The sequence below is a fragment of the Rhinolophus ferrumequinum genome, chromosome 10 (assembly GCF_004115265.2).
Source record: "Rhinolophus ferrumequinum isolate MPI-CBG mRhiFer1 chromosome 10, mRhiFer1_v1.p, whole genome shotgun sequence".
Lineage (NCBI taxonomy): Eukaryota > Metazoa > Chordata > Mammalia > Chiroptera > Rhinolophidae > Rhinolophus > Rhinolophus ferrumequinum.
Window position 1 is genome coordinate 43862060 of NC_046293.1, and position 20422 is coordinate 43882481.

At 33.0% G+C, this 20422-nt stretch overlaps 1 protein-coding gene across 1 annotated transcript in view; it reads left to right on the forward strand.

Annotated features, from left to right (window-relative positions):
• The window catches only part of LOC117028788 (mucin-19-like), a 68898-nt gene that overhangs the window by 28852 nt on the left and 19624 nt on the right, over positions 1 to 20422 (forward strand). The window contains exons 25-43 of the mRNA XM_033117662.1: positions 1260 to 1312; positions 1414 to 1514; positions 1742 to 1893; positions 2211 to 2349; positions 3377 to 3481; positions 3570 to 3764; positions 4453 to 4692; positions 4765 to 4921; positions 5912 to 6037; positions 6421 to 6562; positions 7306 to 7337; positions 7857 to 7886; positions 8919 to 8960; positions 9458 to 9490; positions 9900 to 9944; positions 15648 to 15686; positions 17072 to 17170; positions 17458 to 17523; positions 19465 to 19560. Coding sequence (XP_032973553.1) covers positions 1260 to 1312; positions 1414 to 1514; positions 1742 to 1893; positions 2211 to 2349; positions 3377 to 3481; positions 3570 to 3764; positions 4453 to 4692; positions 4765 to 4921; positions 5912 to 6037; positions 6421 to 6562; positions 7306 to 7337; positions 7857 to 7886; positions 8919 to 8960; positions 9458 to 9490; positions 9900 to 9944; positions 15648 to 15686; positions 17072 to 17170; positions 17458 to 17523; positions 19465 to 19560 — 1892 coding nt within the window. The remainder of the gene's footprint in view (positions 1 to 1259; positions 1313 to 1413; positions 1515 to 1741; positions 1894 to 2210; positions 2350 to 3376; positions 3482 to 3569; positions 3765 to 4452; positions 4693 to 4764; positions 4922 to 5911; positions 6038 to 6420; positions 6563 to 7305; positions 7338 to 7856; positions 7887 to 8918; positions 8961 to 9457; positions 9491 to 9899; positions 9945 to 15647; positions 15687 to 17071; positions 17171 to 17457; positions 17524 to 19464; positions 19561 to 20422) is intronic.

The window sequence follows — 20422 nt, forward strand, 5'->3', positions numbered from 1 at the left end:
TAAGGAAAACTTCTCAGAGGAGACCAGCATTTGAGTTTTCCTAAGGATGAATCTTTTTCCAGAAAAAATTGGGGTGTAAAGAGTGATTTTTCAGTAGAGTAAACAGAATGCACTAATGTAGGAAATGCTTGAAAATATATTGCACAGGTAGGTCATTGTTGCTTGGGATTGGGTTGAAAATGTAGGCAGTGGTCAGGCCATGCTCAAGGATTTGAACTTAGTTCCTGGGCAGTAAGGGTTGAAGAATTGTGACTTCATAATGGCTAAGGAGGTTGTGGTTTCTGGCAGAGTAATTTATGGGGCAAAGTCATTTATCCATATGTCTAATTACATAAATAGATATAGCAATTCTTAACAACATAACTGCAAAATGAAGTAGCCATTCCAAAATGCTCTGGATGCACCTTCTATATTTTCTTTGGTTCCGTGAAGCAATCAGTTAGCAATGAATGATATTTCTTGGCCATGTAAAAGGAAAGCATAGTGACAATCCTTTTCCTGCAAAGCACACACAACATTCAGTTAAGGTTTGATAATGATCCTTTCTCTGCAGATGTTGGAGCATCAGTAGATTACCTTTTAAATACAACAGGCTAGCACCTCCAAATGATGGTTCCGTTCAGCACAGCATTACCCTATTTCAGACCCCTGTGAGCTCTTACTGGCACGACTGTGATTGCTAATGTGGTTGTTCTTTGCCCTGTATCTCTCTGTCTCTGTCTCATGTTTCCTCTCTCCCACTAGAGTATCTAACCTAAAGCACTGCTCAGTTTGTGCCACTTAGCTGCTCAAAAACATTAATGATGACAGTTGCCTGAAGAACAAAATCAGACTTGCATGTCATTTAAGGCCATCTGAAATATGGCCCCAACTTACTTTTACCACTTCTCCCTATTATGCATTCTACCTTCAATCCAAACAAGTCATTGGAACATACATTGTTCTTTCCTGCATCACAGCTTTGCATTTTATCAGCAGTACCTATTGACTCTTACTCATCCATCAATATCCAGGCATATTTTCCACGAAGTTTTCTTTGATGTCTACACAACCTTATTTGTACATTCCTATAATATGTACAAGTCTGTATCTTATGATTTAGTTCATTTTCATGTTCTGGGGCATTATGTCTCATTCATCTAACTACTTGCAATGAAACAGGTGGTTTATGAATGAGGGGTTCAGGTTGCTGTAATGATGTATTAAGATGTTGTCACTGAAATGTGATGTTTAAATGTATCATTTTCTTTTATTTCCAGTGTCTGTCGAGATGGGATTCTTCTTTGCCAGACTCCCATTGATTTAACCCTACGTAAGTGTTGAAATCATGATGCAAATTGAAGATATTCTGCTTTGGTTAAAATAAACAGATTAAGAGGGCCTTGATGACCAATGGCTTTCTTTATCTTACAGAGACTTGTTCTGGAGGGGCTGAATATGTGGACTGCAGTGATCCTAAGGCACAGAGAAGAGTTGACAGTACATGTAGCACTCGGAACATGCCTAATTTTGATGTAAGTGACATGGCATTAGAGTTTAGCTCTGTAAAAGGGCAGAATAAAACTAAAATGTCAATGAAAAATAATTAGAAGGTCATATTATTTATTGTGTGTTATTTTGACTTGTTAAATGTTAACACTAAATGTAAACTTGGTATATTTATGTATTATAAATTAATGTTGATAATGTGATGTGTTTGGAGCAATGCCTCATTGTGTATATTTTATACTTATTTCTGTAGGGAAACTTGCCTTGCAAACGTGGGTGCTACTGTCCAGTAGGAATGGTTCGCAATTCTAAAGGGAACTGTGTCTTTCCTGATGACTGCCCATGCTCTTTTGGTGGACGAGAGTATGAACAAGGAAGTGTCACCTCAGTGGGCTGCAACAAATGGTGTGTAGTAAAGGATTACTACTTTATTTTGGATTTAAAAAGTGCACAATCTGCTCTTATTTTTATGAGAAAGAAAAAGTCATATTTTGGGATATTTCCAAAAATAATGGTCAAATGCAGTTAGGAAAAAATGCTTTTTCTTTAAATTGAAAGTTATATACCATATTATATATGATGAACATCATGAAGTATAATGAAGACATCTGCAAAATTTACATCAATATGAAACATTGTTTTGTGCTTCTTTACAAAAGTAGTATGAGTATATAGATCTTGGAATAATATAATTACCACTTTCTGTCATTGCTTTATTTCAGCATTTGCTTAAAAGGATCTTGGAGCTGTACACAAAATGAATGTCAAACTACCTGTCACATCTATGGGGAAGGTCATGTTCGAACTTTTGATAGGAAAAGTTACAGCTTTGATGGTCTCTGCCAGTATTCATTTGTTGAGGTAATTACAAGTGTGTTTTATCACAATTTTCCTAAATTTCTTACTTATTATTTATTGTGGATGAGCTCTGGAAAATTTTATTCTCAAAATGTGAAATTAAAAAAAAAAAAAAGGCTGAAGGCAGTTTCTCAAAGGCAGTAAAATGTAACATAAAGCAATGCTGACTCCAGAGGCAGCAGGCCTAGATTTCAATCCCGGCTCTGCCATTTTTCAGGTGTGTGACTCTGGACGCCTTCTTTAACCTTTCTGTGTCTCATTTTCCTTATCTATAAAATGGGGATGGCAATTGCTTCTACTTGAAACCAAATTAGGGGAAATATTGGAGCACATGCTAAGTGCTTAATAAAAGTTAGATATTACAATTATTTTAAGAACAGCGCTATCAGCAACGATGACAGCATTTTATGAGAGCTTCTTTGCCAAGCAAATTTATATATTTTATTACATTTAACCGTTATAAGACTAAAAGGCTGATATTATTATTCCTATGATTCAGATAAAGAAATTGAGGTTTACAGAGGATAAACAACAAAAATTACTAAGTAGACAATACCTTATTCAAACCTGATCTGTCTGATTCCACAGTTTATGCTTATTACGTGCAATTAAGTTGCTTTCTCCATAAGAGGAAGATAAATTTGGATTGTTTTGTATGTATGCATTAGCTTTGATTGAATATCAAATTTCCTATAAATCACTGAGGAAAAAAAATCCACCTTTAGCTATTTACAACTCCTAGAAATAAGTCTATGATTACAAACTTATATAATTTAAACACTTACATATCCCTGGTGTAATTCTAAACTTGTATAAAAGTAATGGGAAAAGGGCTGAGTCAAAGCAAGTTAACTAGTTTGGCCTCAGCCAAATGCAATTAAACCATTATGTTTCAGAAATTTCCCTAATATAGTATATCGTAATTTACTGAGTTTAAGGTGTCACTGACTGAGAAATATTTGATACAAATGTTATAATTAAGTTCCATGTCCCTGATATTAATAAACATATTATAACTTTATTTTTAAAGGATTATTGTGGTCGTGAAAATGGCACATTCCGTATTTTAACTGAAAGTGTCCCATGCTGCGAAGATGGGCTCACATGCTCAAGAAAAATCATAGTTACTTTACAGGTATAGTGCTATTTCCCTTTATTTACCGTCTTTTTCAGATTATGAGTGACCAAATAAAACTGATGTAAGCCTATCTTTTAATGTGCAGGATCAGAATGTTATCTTGCAAGATGGTAAAGTAACAGCAATCAAAGCTCCAGAAACTAAGGAATGTGAACTCAGTGGAAATGCATATTCTGTGCATACCGTTGGCCTGTACTTGATTCTGAAATTTTTAGCTGGAATAACCATAATTTGGGACAAAAACACAAGAATGTCTGTTATTTTGGATCCACGCTGGAATGTATGTACATTGCTAATAAGTAATCAATTGGGAAACAAAATCATTTCTGTTACTGAGAGTTAGAGACATACTTACAGGTGGAAAGTGGGAGAATGGTAGTCTCTGTTGTACAATAAGTGCTCCATATCTATTTAACCTTTGCATGATATATTAAATGTAATCAAAGATGATAGAATCTGGTGAAAAATAAATGCAATAAAACTGAAGCATCCTAGTTTATCCATATTTGGTTGTTTGAGATTATTGCATAATTCAATTTTGAAGTAGTTAGAGTATATATAGAAATAAATGTATTGCTGGGAGCAAATATTCTAAGAACCTGAGAGTATACTCAGATATAATTTGAAGCTAGTGAATATAATTATTTTAATTCTTAAGGCATTTTTCTTAGTTAATACTAGATCATTTTGTGATATAGGATGTCTTGAATTAAACGGGAGCAGAATCTTATCCATAGATTCTGGTTTCCTTCCAAAAATTGAAATTTAAAATAGACTCATGATATATAACTCTGATTATATATAATAATTAATATCTATCATCTATCTATCATCTGTCTCTATGTATATCCCTAGTGCAGCTCACTTTATAAATTTCCCTTTCTGATTCCAACTCTCTCTCTATATCTACATGTCTACATATCTATATCCACAACTTACTTGTTAATTTCCCTTTCTGATCTGTATAGGGCAAAGTTTGTGGTCTTTGTGGAAATAGCAATGGTGATCTCAAGGATGATTTCACAACAAGATACTCGTCAGTTGCTGCTGGAGCACTGGAATTTGGAAATAGTTGGAAAACAAGTCAAGAATGTTCAAACACAGTAACTCAGACTTTCCCATGCGACTCAAACCCATACTGTAAGGCCTGGGCTGTGCGGAAATGTGAGATCATCCGGGACAGCACCTTCAGAGACTGCCATAACAAGGTAGCACAACTCTGAGAGCACGGACCTCCACAGGGTTTGCTCCCAGAGACTCATGTGCTGTCCTCTACCTAGGTGGACCCCAGTGCTTACTATGATGCGTGTATCGAGGAAGCCTGCGCATGTGACATGGAAGGGAAGTACCTGGGCTTCTGCACGTCTGTGGCTATGTACGCGGAGGCATGCAGCGCTGTTGGAGTCTGTGTCGCTTGGAGAAAACCCGACCTCTGTCGTAAGTGAAGTCCGTGTATTGTTGTTCGTTAACAACATACTTAGATACAATGACTTGGTTAGATAATCAATCATCCTCTCATATTTTCTAAAAACACACATTCTTGATCCTAGAAATGTTTAAAAATGTGTTATATGATGGTGGAAAAAGGTACCTATTTAAAAAAATATAGCACCTGGCGCAGCACATCAAATTCAATTTCAAAAGTTCTTATGTTCAGAGGGGAAAAAAATTGAAGACGGATGGAGAATACTCACTCAGATTCAGAGGAACAATGAACTATTTACCTGTCTTGTTGTAGTCATATATCCTTAAATATTTACCTCATATATTACTTTTGATTGAAGTCCTCACACATTATCTTGAAAACTTTTATAGAGCCCTATTCAAAATAAACTATACAATAAATGTAAACTGAATCTTGATGTAAATGGAAAGTGGTAACTTCAATAGAAATCAGTTAACTCTTTCTTTTAAAGGAAGGTATTATGAAAGAAAATATGACAAATGAGAAATGTTGAGATTGAATCCGCACTGCATTCAGTTCATTATGCACAGCATTATATTATATTGAAATCTTCAGTTGCCTCATTTGGGAACTGTTGTTTACATATTAAAGAAGTCTAATTTTTCCAGAGACTTAGTTTTCTAATTTAAGCTTGAACATTAAAACTGTGAATCTAGGCTATGGCTATAACTATCTCAAAATAGGAAAATTAATGTTACTTTTCCACCTCAAACCTATATTAGTGTGAGATTCAAAGTTAAGTACTGTTTTGATTCTATATGCTTCTCTTTTTTTTTCTGAGCTATTTTGGCTTATAAGGCAATTTGATCAAAGCCAAAGGAAGTTGATAAGATAGAATGATATATTTTTAGGTCTTTTTATTGTTACTATCATTCAAAATCCCTTTTAAAAATGCTTTGGAAAACGAAAGGTGAAAATTGTTATATAATGAATGGAAGTAATTTGATATAATTTAATTATAGCTGTCTACTGTGATTATTACAACGCACCTGGAGAATGCAGCTGGCATTATGAACCTTGTGGTACAGTGACTGCAAAGACATGCAAAGATCGAGTTATTGGCCAGAAATTTTCTGCACTTTTAGAAGGTAAGGCAAATTTTAATAATATCCAAAAGGTAGTGCAAGTTATATTGATATTTAAAACTGGAAAATGTTGTCAGTTTCTGCCAATTTGGTGTCTTATATTTTGTAATTTAATGAATAGTTATCTTTATTGAGACATTAATATTTCTGGATGAGACACATTTTTTCTGGACATAAGTTATGTGTTTAATAGGAGATGGAGAGAGAGAGAGAGGGGACACAATCCTATTGCTCATTGTCATTCTTAAGGATGTGATATCGTCTTGCTATTATCTACTTTAGTTAATGGAATCATTTAAGTAACTTTATAAATATTCTATATAATATAATGCAGTATGATCAATTTCAGTAAATAGAGACAAACTGCAGGTCATTTTTACTCACAGGTTGTTACGCTAAGTGCCCAGACAATGCTCCTTATCTGGATGAGAACACCATGAAATGCGTCAGTTTGTCTGAGTGCAGCTGCTTCTACAATGATGTCATACCAGCAGGGGGAGTTATCCAAGATAACTGTGGAAGAACATGGTACATTCTCTACTACCTTTCCAATAAGGAATTCTGTTTCTTTCATTTTCATTTAAGAAAAATAATTTAAAAAATTATATATATATATATATATACATATATATGTGTATATATATACACATATGTATTATATACAATTATATACATACATACACATATGTATGTATATAATTTTAACACTGTTATTTTTAGATAAGAAGGCCAGTTTTAGGTTTAGTTTCACATTAGCTAAGATGGTTATTTTGTATTTTCAGTAAATCTACATATCAACAAGTGGTTTGTTAAATCTTATACTTAATAATGCAGAAGACAGAACAGAATTTGTCACTGTTGTTTTAGGTAAAAAGAAAGCTTTAATTCTATAAATGTAAGATAATGTTTATAGGCTTTCAGACAGTGACATGGAAGCAAAGAGGTGACGTCTATACGAAAGCAGCTTGGCCATCAGTAACATCATGTTTGAAACTGAAAATGTAAGAACTAACTTTACAGCTTGACTGAAAAGCATTCCTTTAGGTTCCCAGGAACTCCTCAGTGAAATGATTAGAAATAACAGTACATGAAAAAACAAGCAACTTCAATCAATGGCAGGCTCTTGGGGAAACAATTATTTATTGTTCTCTTATTTGGTTGTGTCTTAATTTTCACTGTTAGAAATTTATTGTTTAAAATTTGGGAGATGTATGTCATTAGGAGTTAAAATTTTAACCACATTCTTTTTTTTTTTTAACTTTAATTTTCAGCTATTGCATTGCAGGAGAGTTGGAGTGCAGTGGTGAGTCATTATATTTTACTCTAATTGATTTTGGCAAGGTGAGATAAAAGGTTTTGGGATTTTTCCTGACCATCAACAACAGAAGATAGGTACTTCATGTTTAGATTGCCCCTCAGTGAACTGAGCTGATTCCATTACAGTGTATTGTGTTGAATCACTTCAAAACCAAAGCATTTCAAACTGGCAGATGGGGCATTTCTCCTGCTGCGTGCCTCCACCTATCTGTAGGTTCTGGGAATTAAGGCAGTGAGACATCAGTCCAAATGATTTAATAAAAAGATGGAGTGGAGGATGAGGATTAATATAGATAGACTTAAATAACTGAAGAATTGCTCATGAGCAACACATATCTCAAAAATCAATCTCAATGTCTTCAAAAGAATATATGAACTACTCCTTTTTGTATTAGAAATTGTAAAAAGTAAACTAAAAGTGACAGATAACTAATAGATAGCTTGAGATTTAAAAGTTTTTGTGATTTTGCATGTTTGTTAATAATAGTATTTATGATTATTTCAGAAATTGCTTCTACGAATGCAACATTTACAGGTAAAATCATCATGTTTTAAACATGTATTATTTCTGATTTCTTTTTGTGAATCATTTTTTTTTTTGCAGTTTCACATTAATCTGTGCCAGTAAAAGATACTCTGGTAAATCTGTTGATACAAATTTCAAGTTAAAATTGACAAGTTTGTAGAAAATATGTCAAAATATTCTTTCATTATAGTTCTGTGAATTAAGTTAGGAATATAATTAGAACATATAGTAGGCATTGTATGCTTATTAGCTAAATATCATAATCCAAAGTTAGACATTTTTAGATAATAATTGAAATAAGTGGAATGAAAAAGAAGTAAATGTAGTCTTCCATGAAGTAAATATTTTAAAATGATCGCACTGGGAGATAATTTGAAAACATAGAAATTAATTTGAAAACATAGAAATAAAAAGTTAATCATTTTTCTTAACTCATGTTTTTGTTCTGCGCTATAAGGGCATTTCAGTTATGTTCATTCCAAAGAGTGCTGGGCAAAATGCAGTTTACTTTAATTTGGGACCTTTAATTTACTGGCAATATAAGTATACTTAGAGTTGCCTAGTATATTTACATATTTGTGTCTTGTGTGATTCAAGGAGAAGTTTTATTTCCTGTTGGTTAATATTTGGAGATGGTGTCAAATGAGAGATATTACAGTAAATTGGAAGCCTTCCATTCTGATAATTAAGGTTATGTGATTATCTATAAAATGCTATTTAAATTTTAATTTTTACCAGTCACTTACATATGACATATCAGTGTTCTGAATCTTATTTCTTGGTCCATGAACAGACCTTACAAAGTTCCTATGAAATTTTGGTTAAGGGGTAAAAACAGAAAATAATTAGTTATTTTTGGTGGACATGAAATAAATACATAATATTGTTTTGATTTCAATGAAAGATTGCTTTGTCAGTTAATCTCTGCACACAATTTCAGAAATTCATATTTAGTTTATGACAACTGGTTTCTTGAACTAAATTTCCCAGCAAAAATTATTCAAGTATTTTATTTTTATAAATATTGTCTTTCCTAAACAGTTACTACTACAACAGCTACTTCCATATTAAACACCGAAGAAGGTAAATCAATGCTTATTTGTTTTTTTAGCTTCTAAATTTGAAGCAACCTGAATTTGCAATTCAGGTATTTTGGCCCTATTTTCAAATGTGTCATTCTCTACTTATTCATCTCCTAAATGCCCAGTCTCGATCTAGAGCCAATTCTCACTCTGGTGAAGAATATCTTCCCTATTCAGAGGTTATGTATCCTACAAAGAATGTTCCACATACTACTAATTTGGTGAAAGGGACTGCTGAAGAATATTCTATATTAAATTCTCTGAAAATAATTTACAATTTCTCTTTTACTAACAACAAGGAATTTTAACTTTAATTGAATGGTTTGTAATTAAATCTGTGGCCAATATAGCACAAAAGTAGTGTATTGAAATGTGTGAACATCTGATAAATTTAACTATTACATTTAATAATTTATTTGCATTCTAGAGATATCTAAAAATGTCTTTCAATACCATTTTAACATATATTTTCAAATGTTTGTCTCCTCCATTGTTTAGCAATTGCGCTGGTAACCAGCAGCTCAGGTACAGGTAAGCCTTAATCTCAACCACACCTTAATCAAGAGGGCATTAAAAAAAAAAAAAAGAAAGAAAGAAATCCAAAACTTCCTTTTGTAGTACCTTAGCAGTAGCATTTTTAGGGGAAGTTTTATTGCTTGTTTGTTTTTTGCTTTTCTTTTGTTCTTTTTAAAGAATGTTTTAGAGGAAGATGTTGGGGAAAATATTGTACAAAATAACACATTTTTTGACCTTTTACTTTGTGGTCTATGGATTTTAAAACTTCAGTTTCACATTTTAACATCTATTCATCTGTATGATCAAATTTCTCTGAAACATTCATTTCAGTTTGATCCATTTTATATATGACCTTAGATATTCTCAGAAACATAATTTTACCTCTACACAAAACTTATTTTTCCCATTGTTTTCTTTAATTCAGCAACTTTCATTCCAGAGATTACAACATCGAGCAGTGAAACAATAGGTAGGTGAATTAGAAAACCTATAAATTTACAAAGTTTTTAACATGTATTCAAATTGTTTTTTTTTAACTTACGTGTATTAGATTTAACATACCCACTCACCTATACGTAGGACTTTTTCTTCCTCCAACTGAACACCATTTCTCTTCTCCTGTTATTTATTGCTTTCTTTTAGTCTTTCTATGTGTATTTAAATCTATGATATTTTATGGAGGCATAATTGACATGTAACATTATACTAGTTTCAGGTGTACAACATAATGATTCAATATTTGTATATATTGAGGAATGATCACCACAGTAAGTCTAGTTAACTTCCTTCAAGTCACAGACCATGGTTTGCCATTCCTGTATTCCCAATTGCACCTTGTCCCAAGCTATATAATAGTTACTATTCAATCAATGTTTATAGAATAAAGGGATGACTCCTTTATCTGTGTCCCAAATTCATACATCAGGTTTTATTTTGGCACAGAATTTCTGGTGAAGGTTAGACTATTGGTTAGATATTATTTATACTGATAAATCTTACAATTTACACATTTCACTCATTGGAGCTAATATTCCTTCTCTAGAATACAAACTTTTGAATTATAATTTTATATCATGATATAGAATTATGACTATAATTTTGAGTACTTTGCTATTCTTAGCATTGTCTTATTTATTTGGTAATTAATATATTGTTTATATTCAAAGGGTACATATATATGTTAAAATATCAGCCATCATAGTGTGGAATATCATTAAAAATGCCAAACTTATATGTTTAATTCTTATCAAACTCTTTCTTATGTTGAATATCATCAGCAATGCTAAGCACTACTGGCTCTTTCAATGTAAATCTTGGAAAGACTGACACATTTCAGAAATATTTTTCTCTTTCCATAATTGTAAATTCATTTTCTGAGCCTTAGTGACAATTTCATCCCAATAGTTCTCTTTGTTGTTTCATATGCACTGCGGAATAATTTTCTAGCCACATATTATCTCAGTCATAAGCAGTGGACTGAATTCCTAATTCTCAACCTGGTTCTGTTTCTATTATGAATAATTTGGTTTAGTTATATAGCTCTCTTTTAGTTAAAATAAAATATTTCATCCAGCTATTAAAAGTTTTGAATCTTTTGATCACTTAAAGAAATAAAATTATTCTTGACTGTTTATTCTATGAGTTGTATAGTTATGCATGACTCATAAGCAATTTGGATAACTATTTCAATATGATGATGATATCTGCATCCTCTATCTTAACAGGCACTCAGAACTAAGAAAATTGGCTTGATTTTTTCCACCTTATACATATGTTTCCTGTTATTACTTATTTTCCCACAAGCACTCAGTTTTGAACATAACGTTCTAGTGATTTTATTTTGTCAACAGTTTGGATGGTAGCAAGCAAGTTTTCATAGATTACCTAAAGAGCTTTTGTGAGCAACTGATGAAGTTTTAGATGAAAATGTTTAATTCACTTTAAAACATTATAAAAATATCATCAATGATCTCCATCACAGCATTTAAAACATTGTAAATCTAATGTAATTGAATTACAGGGATGATTACTTAGGTGATTTTTTTCCTGAATTAATTAGATATTATTTATGACAATGCTTAGTATTACTAATTCTTAATGCTTTATTTAATTTCACTGAAATTCCAGTAGATATTTTATGCTCTATAAGTATAATGTTAATAATTTACTAAAATGTCATATTAGTACTGTATTGTAAGTTGTAGCTAATAATGACTTTCAATGGGGATTTAGTCATTATATCATGCTAGTCATTATATCAAGTACTTTTCACTTAATATCTCGTTAAATCTCAACAATGCCCTGATTAAGTACTATTTTCTCCGTAATCTCCAATCCCTCATCATTTTATAGGAGAGGAGAAGCAAAGAGCTTTAATAATTTTTCCAGGATAACCAAAATCAGAAGAAAAGAAACTTTCTGGTATTACGTAGAGATATTAGGGTTATTTTTCTTTTCCTTATTGTCCATGAATGCCAGAAATTATAGCTAGAAATTATAATTATTAAGGCTGCCTCAATATTAGTCTAAAATCAGGAAGCAAAAGTAATTTTTAGTTTATTTTTTTACGTTAAAACTGTCCTATTGTACTATAAATTGTATGTGCTTGAAATAAATGTCATCAAATAATCCCAATACACAGAAAACAGTAATTATCAAATTATCAAATCAATGATACTTTCCAACATTTATTAACAGTATACGTGTAGCTTATCTTATTGCTGGAATCAATTAATCAGTGCTTATTTCCCAGATGAACTGAGGCATACAAAATTTTGTTCATTAATTAAATTTCAATTTTAAAATAATGATTACTGGTAAGACTTGGTTTAATTCTTAACTACTCATCCACTATTCCACACCTTCTTTTCTGAGACTATGCCCATTATCATACATAATAGGTGGAAATTAGCAATTATTCTAACAATAATTGATTTAGTTTACCCCAAAAATCTGTGACTTGGGGTGTTAGGTGTTGGATCATACCACTTGATCATCTATTCAATTAATTAGATAATCATAAATTATCTACTTGAACTTGTGCTATGGATTCCTGGACAGGTACAAAATATTCAGAATAAAATGAAACATTTCTGAATTTTAACAACCATGAGAGATAACATGCCCATTTACTTCTGACTGAGGAATTACAGTAATTTACATAAAGTGAGAAAGGCAATCAGAAGAATCTCCTGAATTAATACCAATTTTATGGATTTTGATTTTTTTTTTCAGAAATAAGATATTTTACAAAAACTATAAACTTTGCAGTACCAAATTTATTGCTTGTTAGAGAAAATGTTATGGATACTCCTTAAGTTTATCTCAGACATTTATATTAAGTAAAATGGAATTCATTGAAGGAAAATGGCAAAATAATTTTTTATAAAAATTAAAATGCTTCTTAGAAGATCAGAAAACAGTGGTGGCTGGAAAATTAATTTCAAGATTTCATTTTAATTAAGTTTATCATGAGAAGAAATATAAATGAAGTTAAAATAGTAAAATAAATTAAATTATTGTATTAAGTTTATCATTAAGTTTATCAAAAATAAACTGACACTGTCACTTTGAAATTTTTTAGGATAGATTACTATTTCTCAATGCACAGAGCTATCAGTATTTTGGTAAAGGCAGCTCTCTTCTTATTACCATTTATGTCTTGGCAACAAGGCAGCTAATACATAATAATTCATAATATCGAGTACGTTAGCATGTATGTTCATTTTCAAGTAACAGGAACACCAATTGAAATTGTAATGGTTATGGATATCAAACTAATGAGAACAATGATGCTTTATCTATCAGTTTTGGTAATTAAATCATGAAGAAAAGTGGATTCTCATATGTTTCTGTTAGTAATGGCTTATCCCAACTTTTATTGCTGCGTCAAGAATTTCAGACTTATGTCTTCTGAAGTTCATTTGTGCTAAAGGGAGCTATGGTATAGTAGCCTGACTGGTATGTACTCAATCTATGACAAGTTTAGATAACTCTCATGGCCCTCATAAAAGATAGGTCCTTGAAATCCACTTTGGAGCATGTTGCCATATCAATTACAAAGAAAGTTCTGTAAATGTGTTTTCTCATTCATGTGCTAAAAATATTTGCAATCCGTTCTCTACCATCTATGGTGTGCTACTGTGTTTATCTTAACTCCATGTTGATCAGAGCACATTCAGATGTGGAAATTCTGGAGAAGATTTTATTCTACTTCATATGATTATGTTGCTTTTAATTAAATGTAATTGTTTTCAAATTGAAAGAGCTCAAATGAGGATCATTGGAATCCCTTGGCGGTTAAATTTGTACTCAGAAGTGGAATGTGAACCAAAATCTTTCATAGTATCAGGGTCAATCCTGCTACATCATTACAATCTTGATAGTCTTTGTGTACCATGGCGTAACAGTCTTTCTAAGCTATCCTTGCATCCAGATCAGCAAGAAATTTTAATTCAAATGTTCAATTATTGTGTTCATTAATGAAAAAAGATATCAAGATCTGAATTGCTGTTGCTGGAGTCTGCTTGATACTGATCTGAAAATTCTTCTCAACTAAAGCTTGGCATTAATTCTGAGAATTCTCACATAAACCTCTCAAAGTACTTAACATTTTGTGAAGTAATTAGGGGAGACATGATATTTTATTATTTATTTGATATATTCTAGAATTTCTAGTCTAATTTATAATATTACCATTAATGTGGTAAGTAGGTAATAAAAAAATACTACAAAAGGTGGTGCATTATGCATAGAGGCAGCATTACATGAAAAGCTTTATGTGTCACTGTTCTACCTACATAGTAGGTGATAAGTCACCAGGTTTGTTGCTGACCAGTGGTGATCTTGAACATATTACTCAACTTTTTCTGAGTCCAATTCTTCAGATGTAGAATAGTTATAATGCTTTTATTCATTCATTCATTTGTTCTTTCATTTATTCATTCATTCTATTGACAAATACTTATCAAGCATCTATTACGTGGTGGGCAATCTAATATCACTAGAGATACAAAGGTGAGTTAAAACAGACATGCTCCCTACATTCATAAAACTAGTCAGAAAGATGGATATCAATCAAGTAATTATAAAACAAACAAAAACTTGCATCAATGACAAGAGCTATGAAATACTTAAAATGGGGGTAGGACATGTGGAGAAAGGATTTGATTAAATCAAGATTGTCAGGAAAGCCTGAAGAAAAGATGATTGAGTTGAGAACTGACCAATGAAGGATTAACTAGACAAAGAGGCAAGAAACCAAGTATAGGGAACTGCAAATAGCAGGTATGAAAAACTAAACAAAAGCCAGTGTGGCTGGGCAGTAAATGAGGATCAAATAGAGAGATTAATATGAGAGGCTTTTTTTCCTTCTTTTTTAAGTTACAAAATACAGTAAAATTGTAAAGTGACATTTTCAGAAAAATAATAGATTTCCAGGAATTTTCAATCAAAATTGAGACTAAAATACAGAAAATAGCTGACTCTTCATTATTTATGAAAATACAGAAAATAGCTGACTCTTCATTATTTATGAAATCTAGAAATTAATAAAGGCTTATTTATAAGTCCACAGACCCCCTCAACAAACATTTAATAAATTCCTACCACATTCCTGGAAATGGGGCAGACATTGGGAATGCAAAGATAAAAATGTGGCCTCTTTCTTCAGGAGTATACTGGTAACTTCAAATTTATCTCCATCCACCTGCTCTATCAAATCATGAAAGAAATTCTAAAAAGTATTTATCTTTCACCCCACCCCAAACCCTTATAAGCTAAATGCTACTTTGTAGAAAAATAGCGAGGGCACAGATAATCAGAAATAGAGTGAAGTCGAAGAAGTCACAAACTGCAATATCGGCCTCTGCTTAACGAAAAATTAACTATGTCATTGTTGATATATGTTTATTCCATTTATTCTGTATTTAGTAGAATTGAGCATATGTGTGTGTGTATTTTACACACACATACACACACACACACACACACACACACCTTAGAAAGTATGCCATAATGTCACTATTTTTTAAATAAATTAAAAATGTATTATTACTGTCAACACCAAGTATATTGCAAACTACTATCTATTGAAAATTAACAAGTGAGCAATCTTTGTAGTTTTTTCCCATGAGGTCAGAAAAATTCACATCATTTCTCTTTTTCTTATCAGGAACAACTCTAAGTCTACCCAGTGAACTTTTTACTACAGGTTAGTATATTAATTCTTGGTTCTTATATGTTTAAAAATAGCTAACAGTATAAATTATTAATAATTTGTGGTTTTTAAGAAAACATTATATGAGAATTTCACTTTTGGAAAAAAAAAGCATTTCAAACAAGTTGTTTACTGGGCTTTTCCCACTGGTTTTAAACTTTTTTTAGAAAACTGAATTTAGTTTTTAGCCAGTTTATGTTGATTGGCTGTAATATGGTTTCCAGTTTTATTTTGTTCCTTATTATTAACTATCAGTGTCACATCTACAACAGTACTAAATGATATCAAGCTCAATTTTTTAAGAAAAAGAATAAAGGATGAGAGAAAAACGTGTGTCTAGTGATATATTTTGCTTTTTATGTGTTTTTAAGTATAAAAGTAGCAATTAGCTATTTCATGATATTTTTTCATCATTACTACTATCATCCCTGAGTGACAGTGTCATTAAGGCACAAGGTTCCATTTATTCGAAAGCAACTTTGTTGAGACAAAAGTACTAAAACTTAGTGTGACCCCACTGAAGCTGCAGAGAACATAATTTCGTTTTAAAAATAACAATAGCAAGGGCTAAACCAAACTCTTGTAGGAAAGTATAATCAAACTAGCCAAAATAGAGTTCATGTCCACCTGTGTGCAGCAAGTGAAGGAGAGCTAACACCAGCTTTTGCAGTGAAGAGAAGCTATTTTATTGAAATGGTGCCACCCAGGAGAATGGGGACATAGTCCTCAGAATCCCAACTCCCTGGTGGCTTCCAGAAAAGGGTTTTATAGAGCAAAAATCATGAATAATCATGGGTAAGGGGTTTGGGCTCATGGGTCTTGCTGAATGGTCCTTGATTAGTTAAGCAGATAATTTTCATCTTTCATACAACTGCTTCCCTTTTGGCATCACCTTGCCTGGTTTTACCAAGATTGTAGTGGATGGTCATTCTGCTTTGTAGGCTGAAAAACATTTTAACAATGTGTGTCAATAGGTGAACTTGGTGTGCAAGGGTGAAAGGTATACATCTTGTGACTTACTCATTGCATGGTATTATTATTTCTGCTGTTTTGGTTACTTGTTTTTCCATCAATCTAACAGATCCTGCCTGGGCTAAACAATTTCTCTCACAGTTAACAGGGTGCTATGTGACTTCCTTCTTGTGGCTATTAGCTTAAACTATTAATAACTTACAAACCTATTTTGTATAAAGGTATTTTCTGAAGGTGTTAATTCTCCACCTTCAAAAGTAATTTTACAACAATATTTTAGTAAACTCTGGGCAGAAATCTCTGGATTCTTTATTTTCTATGGTAGAAATTGATTGAACAGTTAAGTCACCCATTGGGAATAAAGCCAAGTATACTTGAGATGAGACGTTCTTTCCTGTTTTTCTTAGGCGTTGCAAGCACTCCGTTTGCCATCACCTCCACAGCTGCAAGTGCAGACACAACAGGAGTAATGGGCACCCTGTTCACCAGTCCTTGGCACATATCAGGTAAATTAAGTTCAGAACCAAGCACACACTACTACAGCTGAGCAACTGGTTTCAGGCAATGCTGCTCGGCCCAGTATTTTACAAAATAACGATATCTGATTTAGGTGTAATATCAGACTTAGGTGTTCTTTATATGTAATGAAAATGTTGAGTCTTTTGCTTTTTCCAGAGGTTGCTTTCTTAAAAGATATCACGTGGTACAATTCCATGCACCCATTACCAGGAGAGCTGTTGGTGGCCATGCACTTTTTCTTAGCAGGTGTTTGTTTTTATTGTACCTTCATCAGGGACAACGGGAGCATCAGCGAGTACAACCGAAAGTGGAATCACAGGTGACACAGGCCTCAAAAACGGTGAGACAAAGAAATGGGTCAAATGCTATTTCTTCCATAGCTACTTTTCACAAGTAGTCCTCCATTTCAAGTCAGGAACAGCTGAGGACAGCATTGATAACTAGGGTCCAGAGTCAGTGCTACGTCACCGGGATGACTTTGGAAAGTTTTTCAATAATTAATCTTTACATATTAATAAAATATTAGTAATATATTTCTATGGTACACTAACATTTCTGAATTTTGCTCCAATATATAACGTAATCTAATCCACATTAGCACTACAGTAGTTAGGTCTCTTTATTCCCTTAAGGAAGGAAGACAATGATCAACAGTCTCAAAGCTGGCAGAACAGGATTAGAACACAGACCCTTAGCCTTCTGTGCACTAGCTCCACACTTCCCTGAGCTGTGCATAAGAGCATACATCCAAACAAAAACAAAACCCAAAAACAGACAAGAATATGTTTGCCCTTGTGTATTACTGATTAAATTTCAACTACTGTTAGTTTCATAAATAAAACATTATTGATATATTTTAAACATAGGTAATTTTAATAAAAACAAACAAGGCTTGGTTCACCCCTGCTCCTTGTGCAGTCAGTTAATAATTTTAAGTTCCTCTTACATTTTTTTCTCTCTGCATCACATTTGTCTCTGCTTTTGCTCCGGTGTTAAACATTTTCCACCTGACCTCCGCAGTTATCCACCTAGCTCACCTTCCCTTACCACAGTGCTGTTCAAAGTGTAGTTCCCAAACCAAAGGCATCAACATATCCTGAGAACTTTCTAGAATTGCAAATTTGGGGATCCCCTTCCGAGAATCCGAAACCCTTAGAGTGGAACCCAGAAGAGTGTATTAGCAAGCCCTTTAGGCAACTGATGCTTATCAAAGAGGAAAACATTTCCACTCCTTCAACACTTCTCTCCAAAATAACACTTTAGTCAATACTGCTGGCCTGAATGGATTTCCAAAAATTCAACTGTCATTTAAAATCCTTCAGTTGTCCTGATTGCTTTTAGGAGAAAAATTTCTTTACATAACATTAAAAACCATGTCTTTAGAATATGCATGGGACTTCTCTTTATGCCTTTATTAATTAGTTCATGGTCTGATTTTGTTGTTTCTACATTTATTTTCCCTTAGCAAATTCCTTGATTTAAAATGTATATATACATTTTTTAAAAATGTAAAAAAAAAATAGGACTTCCAAAAAGTCCTATATACTTTTTGGAATAAGATATAGTTTACATAAAAACAACGTATTAGAAGATATAACCTATTGCAGCACAAATTAAGAAACTGGTTAATTCCAAGTGCTGACTGTTTAGTTTATATTTTCTAAAATTTGAATCAGAATTATTTGGTTAATAATGACAAGTCAATCAGTTATCTTTTCTGGTTATCAGGTAGTAAGTACAGTGGTGTTAAACAAAACTGCTGAAGGTTTGGCTCACAAATGAGTGCCATTCAGAACTGTTTGTTACTGGTCCATGATGTGATAAGAACTGAAACAGAGAACAAGCATTTAGAAACAGCAGTTTGACACAATGATTTTATATCTGTTGAATAAAAGCTTATATTTTGGATGATTGTATTGTTTTTAATTTTGTTTCTCTACTTTCATGCCATTGTCTCAAAACATCAATATAACGCAGATTAGAAATTTTACAATATTGCTCTTTTACCACAGATTGTTTGAGAAGCAAAGATTAGAGTGTAAACTCTTGGGCTACACTGCCTGGGTTTGGCTGCTGGATCTGCTGCCACCAATTGGGTGACCTGGGGAAAGTCACTTAACCACATCTGTTAAATGGGAATAATAATATTACCTGGAACAGAGGATTTTTATGAGTAAATGAGTGGATTTATATCTAGGGTAGTTTTATAAACTGCTATTTGTGCGTGTGTGTGTGTGTGTGTGTGTGTGTGTGTGTGTTGTTGTTGTTTTTTTTTCTTTAGCTGGAATAAATGCCCCTACTCAACTGCCAATAGTAATTACGGAAGACAGCACACCCAGGGAACCAAGCACAGGACCAACAAGCCCAAGAAGTTCAGGTAAGTCAGAATGTATACCTTAGCACCTATTAAATAGCACTAAGCATATTACAGGTTGAACTAAATATTATGATGTATGTGATATTAGACCATTTCGCCGCAGAAATCGTAGGGATCATTGAAAGATTTCTTTTATATTGGAAACCTCAATTTTTGTCACATTAGAAAAGATGAGTGATATGCAGAATCCTACAACTCAAGAAGTAATATCCTTTCCTTGCTGTTATGTCAGGGACCTCAGAAGTATCAGAGGTCTTTACAACAGCACCTGGGAGCAAGAGCAGCAGTAGAGACCCAACTGCCCCAGGCACAGCCTCGGGAGGCAGAACACGTGTGGAAATTGGAATTCTGAAGCATCTTCTTATTGAATTTAGGAAAGTCACCAGGGTTTTCTACTATATTATTAGTTATTAGTAAATGCACATATTCAGGACTTCACAGTCTCTGCATTTATGGGCTTCAGGGCAGTGTTTCTCTAACATCAGCTCAGAGGTGATTTAGAGCTAAGTATGTGATGTTTTAGATTCCAAGATTCCTGCCTTAGAACTTCTGCTGTGAGTCTGAAGTGGGGCTCAGGTCATGTTTTGCAGTATTGTTTACGAATCAAAATTGGCTAGATAAACTTTTTAAATACTATTTACGAGCCCTTTACAGACTGATTGAATCAGAACTTCTGGAGAAAGGGTCCAGGTGTAGGGGGACCAAAATTGTGCATCCCTGAAGCTTTCTTTTGGGATATTGATTTTAAGCTGGTTATTAAGAAACAATTCAGAAAGAAACCTTTGAGCCTCCCCCTTTTCCTGCCCCAAAGATTCAGACAGAAAAATCTGCTTTAGGAAGGGAGCTTTGGCGTAATCACCTT